The sequence below is a fragment of the Carettochelys insculpta genome, chromosome 15, assembly GCF_033958435.1.
Source record: "Carettochelys insculpta isolate YL-2023 chromosome 15, ASM3395843v1, whole genome shotgun sequence".
In the NCBI taxonomy this organism is placed as follows: Eukaryota; Metazoa; Chordata; order Testudines; family Carettochelyidae; genus Carettochelys; species Carettochelys insculpta.
In genome coordinates this window covers 23,487,650-23,493,649 of record NC_134151.1, presented here as the reverse complement: position 1 = coordinate 23,493,649, position 6,000 = coordinate 23,487,650, and the positions used below count along the sequence as shown (strand labels likewise).

Here is a 6,000-nt window from a genome sequence, read left to right as displayed (position 1 = left end):
GTCAATTGGTGGTATAAAACAAGCTCAGCTAAGTGATAATGTGTGGGTTGCAATCCAGTCCCCAAGAGACTGACACTATCCCCAGTTCCAGTGGATTTTAAATTCAAAGCCAGGCAGCATTAACTGAATGTATTAGCAAAAACAACAGCCCAGCAATACATTACACCTGCTGCTGGAAATATTAAGCTTATTAAACTGTCACAAGATCATAACCTACTATACAGTTATGCTAATGTGAACCCTACCATTCCTGCACATGCTTGAGGTGTTAGAATGGGGTGGGAACCTTTTCTGGATCAGGGTCCACCAACCCCATAGAGACACAAGCAAGAAGCATTAAAAAACCCCACACCTTACTGATGTGGTCCCTGACTGTAGGGTGACAGGACTATGGGGTTTGGGCAGGAGGATGGATGCAGGAGAGGGCTGAGGGTGGGGGGGGTTGTGATGGGGTAGACTAAACACTGACATCCTCTAGAGGAAGCCAGAGACCTTGTCCTACCCAGAGAGCAGCAGACAAGAAGTCATCCAGGGAGAACAGAGTGGTTATTTCAGTGGCAGCCAATCAGGGCCTGGCAGGCCAATATAAAAGAAGCTGCTGGGCTAGGGCCAGGCAGCTCCATTTGGGAGCTTGACTCAGGCAGATGCCTGTGCTGCCTGGACGCCCTGTGGTACTTGGACAGCTCCAAGTGAAGTGCTGAGCTCCAACCTGGGTAGGACTCAGGCCCAGCAGCTGAAGGCTGGACACAACACTGGCGAAGGAGCTGACAGCACTGTGTTGGATCCCACCCTCAGAACTCAGAAGGCATTGGTCAAAACTGCATAGCATGCCCTTGGCTGCAGAGGGACACCTGAGAGCAGGCAGACCCTGTTACAGGGTCTGGATGGGAGAGAGTATAGGAGCAGGCTGGGGGTGTGCATCTAGGAGGGGAAGAAGGGTGCAGGAGGGTTTGAGGTGTGGAGGGACAGAGAGTGCTGGAGAGGTGTGTGGAGTCTGGACAGGTTGGGGTGCAGGGTCTGAGAGGAAGGATGCAGGAAGAAGGTGGGAATGGGGGGCTGGATGGGAGGGGGATGCAGGTGTGGTTGAGGGGTGCAGCTTACCTGCTCGCCCCTGCAAGCACATGGCTCCGCTCCCCGTTCCTCCACTCCCAGGCACCACCTTCTGCTCTGCATGAAATCGAACCCCGGAAGATTGACCCTGAGGAGTTAGCTCTTCCAGGAACGTGTAGACATAGCCTTTGTTCACTTTAGTTTCATTCGGAGGTATGGGTGCTCAGCACCTTACATGATTGCACCTGAGGTTCTAGTCCACAGTTGACCACAAACATTTCTAAATGAAGCAAATGGCCCAGACCCAGAGAAAAGCTATGATACACTAGCTCATTGTACAGGCCTTTTTTTTAAAAAACAGCATTTATTTGTTAAAATTTGCAATCCATAGAAATACAATAAATTTAATGTGAACACAGAACTTTGGTTGAATGAAATATTTAACATCTAAAACATCTGAGGAACGAAAGGCACAAGACCAGGTAGCCAAATGCACTGACTCACCAACAAGGCTGTTTCACTGCTATGACCGAAGAAAGAAACTGGGAGGGTATGGTGAGAAAGTCAAACTGGAAGAGGGAAGGGAGAAATATAAAACATTTTGTTTCTTTTCGCTTACAGGTGTTGCATTCTTTTTAAAAAGTGCCAGAGCTCTTTCATATTAGAAGATGGATCATTTCTTAGAAATGAACTGAAAGACACAGAAAGAGAGAGAGAAAGGGGCAAAAGGAAAAGCCGTAGAAGGTTAGATTTCAGTCGACTTCTGTTGACCCACAAGGCCTTAAGAACTCATTTCCTCTTTCATGGAACCATTTGTTTGAAACTGTGAAACAAAGAGATCAGTTAGTTAGAACTGTACATGGAGCCTGCATATGACCTTCCAAGTTTGGTTTCTAAGGGTGAAACGTTTTGCAGGTTAAATAAAATGAAGTGGTTGAACTGGACAACCTTCTCCTTCCTCTGCAAAAGAGCAAGAGACTTTGGGGAGGAGGTGCCAAGTACCCTTCCAATTCCCTGATTCTGAGGCCAGTCATAACTTAGGCTGTGTGTACGCTACCCCAGGAGATCAACCAGCTCAGCGTCTGGGGTTTGATTTTACATGTCTAGTACAGACATGCAAAATCAATATCTCAGGGGTTGCAGCTGACCTCTGTGCTCTTCAAGACTCGCAAGGAATAAGGGAAGTTGACAAGAGAAACTCTCCCATCGACCTTCCCCAATATAGACAGCCAAGTTAGCCAAGCACAGATACGACAATTTCAGCAAAGCAATTGCCGTAGCAAGAATTGCATATCAGTGGCCAACTTACTTCGCTTAGTGTAGACATAGCCCTAGAGTAATGCTGGCAACATTCCCCTTTGCATTATTCTGCCAGGTTGGATCACCCTGCAGTGTGTTGTGTTCTGGTACTTTCCCCTCTGCAATGCTGCTTCTGCTGCAGTGGGAGAAAGCTGGTGTGGACCACTGTGTAGCTGTGGGGTGGGGAAGAGGTCACACCTCTGCCAACTACTTTACTTACAGTAACCAATTCCTAAACACATTGCAGAAAAAGTTCTGTTCTTTGGGTTCCACTTGAACTTCCCTTAGGGTATGTCTATACAGCAAAGCTATTTCAAAATAACAGCCCTTATTTTAAAATAACTATGCTAATGTCTACATAACACAACCGCTATTCTGAAATACATTCAAAACAGTGGTTAGCTTATTTCAAAATAGGTAAACCTCAGTCTACAATAGCTATTTTGAAACGGGCACTGTTAAGACACGTAATAGAGATTATTTCAAAATACGCCATAGTATGTCCAACGTGTATTTCGAAATGGGCTCTATGTGTGTAGACACTGCATTTGAAACAGCTAAGTGCTATTTCAAAATGCATTTTTGTCTGTAGCAGTGTTATTTTGAAATAAGCTATTCCGGAATAGCTCTTCCTGAATAGCTTATTTGGAAATACGACTGCTGTGTAGACACACTTGTGTTACTTCTCCTTAGTGTTTTGGCAGTATCAGTACAGTAAAAATTGTCAAGATACTATCTAGTTTAAACTACACTGTCACTTTCCAGGTCATCATTTCAGCTAATGAGTCCTCCTTCTATATTCCAAGCAGTGTGTGTCATCTAGAGGTATGACCCTAAAAATACTCTAAGTATTTAGGTTTCTATCCTGCAAACACTTTTACATGTTTAGCTTTGAAGCATATGAGTAGTCATGCTGTCCTCTGTCGGACCGCACATTTAAAATCAAGCCCATCTTTAAGCTTTTGTAGTATCAGCATATTGAATTCTAACCATCCTTGATTTTCATGTCACCTGGATCTAAAAGTGTGCCATATTCAAAGGGCAGCCTCTTTTTGTGTTCTTAACATTAAAAAATGACTAACGATATCAACCAGAGAACGCAATAACTGGGTGCATGAATTTCATTTGATGCAACATTGATTGGAGTGATTTGTATTTATGATCCACAAGGCTGAAAGTTAAAATGGCAAATGCCAAAATTAGACCCCTTTTTTGACAATGCGTTGAGTATATTATTCCTTTCACTGCAACTGGAATTTATAAATCAGCCTGCAATTTTTTGTTACTAAAGGCAAGTAGGGAACAATTACTTACCCCATTTACATCCTACTAATACGGGGCAAGCTGCATGCCTTGTTCTATAATCACCCTCACCACTTCTGAAAAGATTGTACCAAAACACTGAGGTGCCCTGAAAACAAAAAAGTCTGCATTAAACAAAGTCAAACACAACTACTCAATGTGCATGAAAGAGGAAGCAAAAACATTAAGTCCCTCACTCTTCATAACTTCAAGCCTGTGGCTCACTACTGAGTGTATATCAAAATTAAACTCATTAAACTCCAACTATTAATTTATTCCACTATTGTCCTTAATTTTCTAAGCTTCACATCTGTCAAATACAAAGCTTCTTATTTCATCCCTGTCATAGTGCACATTGGGTTTATGGGACTGTCACTATCTTTATTTAAACTGACCCAAGTCCCCAGTTGGGACTTTTAAGGGTAGATCTTCACTACCCACTGGACTGATGGGCAGCAACCGATCCAACAGGGATTATTTATTGCATCTAGACAGACAAGAGAAATTGACCACAAAGCACTCCTTTATCTACTTCGGTACTCCAGCAGAACAAGAAGTGTGAGGAGAGTCAATGGAAGATTATCAGCTATCGACTTACTACAGTGAAGATACTCCGATAAACAGATCTAAGTTTGTCAGCGTCAGTGACATTATTCATGTTGCTGAAGTTGCATAACTGAGGTTGCCTGTGGCTGGCTAGACTAGGGATAGGGACAAGGGAGTCTGAAAAGAGAAAACCTAGATATACCACACTAAAGAGGAAGCTCAAGATGAGGCCGTTTTTTGTTTTTTTTTATTGAAGATAAAGGAGAACCCCGAACTGGGAGATATCTTTAAATATTTAGTATGTAGGTACTGTGTCTGGAGCAGGGAGTATCCTTAGCTACATACCATTCCTTTCCTGTCAAAAACTGCTCTTTGCAGAATTGTTCAGACTGTGTACAGTAAAATACGATTTGCCATCCCACCCTAAAGGAAGTATCACTGCTTCCATAATTCCATATAGGCCCATAATCAAGTGCATCCCTCAGTCACTATTACAACACTTACCAGAGAAGTGTATGGTAGCAGCAATGTTTTCACTAACTTCAGAGTGCATGGGGGAAAGAGGGAGAGTACACAGATCAAGCAGGCCTCACCTTTTGGGGCCAAATTGTCGCCCCAAAGTCTGGGAAAACTGTAGCACCACCAGCTTCTACATCACTCATCTGGGAAAATAAGTTAACAAAGTTACCATAACATTTTACAAGGCAACGTCAGAGCCTGCAAATCACAAACACTGAACAGTGCCCAAAGCACCAGTGAAAACACAAAGTTATACCTCATAGGACACATAAAGTTTGCTTACATGGAGGATACTGAATCTGAAGTGTGAGCAGAACACACAAAATTGGTGTGACAATCAGGGTGCTGGCACTCCCAAAGGAAACTGAGGGAGTGTGAACCCCAAAGAATAAGCAGTGGTTGCATTCAATGTTAATGTGTATAAAAATACGACCATTAAGCTTTTCATGAAAGGGTATAATGTTCTGACTGGGAGGGTCATTATGAGATAACGTATACAGGCTGTGGTTATGAATCTATATATTTAGGTATGTGAATAATATGCTCGTGACTACAGATAAGATTTTGTCACAGTAAAATTAAGCGAAGTTCATGGAACAGTCTTGGCAGAAAGGACAAAGTCAAGGTATGGTCACTGCAGGGCTGAAGCTAAAGCCCAAGCATTTGCTGCCCAGTGCTGACATCCTGAGCCCCATCATCTGGGGCTGAAGCCAAAAATGTCATGGAGAGCTGTTAAAGGCACAGAATCCATGACCTCTGTGACCAAATCATATTCTTACTCATGACATGCTACAATTTCACGTTTACGCAAAACTTGTCAACTTCAGGTAGTCATCCATTTCTACCCAGGCAAAGATAATGAGCAGTATCTCTAAGACCAGCATCCTTAAAGACATGAAGTGGGTTTTTGTCCACAAAAGCTTATGCCTAAATAAATTGGTTAGTCTTTAAGGTGCCACAGGACTCTTCATTGTTTTTGCAGTTACAGACTAAAACAGCTACCCCTCTGTGACTTGCAATGATGATGATGGACCATTAGAGTAAAAGGGAATACACTGACATAACTTGAAACTGAAAGGAATACCGTGGTCCTGTAAAACTGAGTAAGGAGGAAATTTCTCTGACTACGAATAAACAGAGTTTGAGGACGGATCTGCACATAAAATCCTCTAGCTCTTTAATGAGGATGCTCTATGCCTACGGAGAGAGCTTCCTGTCATTGTAGTTAATCCATCTCCCAGACAGGTGGTAGCTGTGTTGATAGAACAGCTTCCCCAATATGGC

General features: G+C 43.0%; 1 protein-coding gene across 4 annotated transcripts in view; it reads right to left on the bottom strand.

Annotated features, from left to right (window-relative positions):
* Positions 1-1,389: 1,389 nt before the first annotated feature.
* The window catches only part of P4HA2 (prolyl 4-hydroxylase subunit alpha 2), a 59,719-nt gene continuing 55,108 nt past the window's right edge, over positions 1,390-6,000 (bottom strand). For 3 of the 4 annotated variants that reach the window (XM_075009717.1, XM_075009714.1, XM_075009715.1), the window contains exons 14-16: positions 4,791-4,859; positions 3,664-3,760; positions 1,390-1,873 (exon numbers count right to left, since the gene is read on the bottom strand). In XM_075009717.1, coding sequence (XP_074865818.1) covers positions 1,803-1,873; positions 3,664-3,760; positions 4,791-4,859 — 237 coding nt within the window. In that variant the 3' untranslated portion in view covers positions 1,390-1,802. Of the gene's footprint in view, positions 1,874-3,663; positions 3,761-4,789; positions 4,860-6,000 lie in introns of those variants that run through there. The other variant, XR_012647608.1, reaches the window with a different exon arrangement.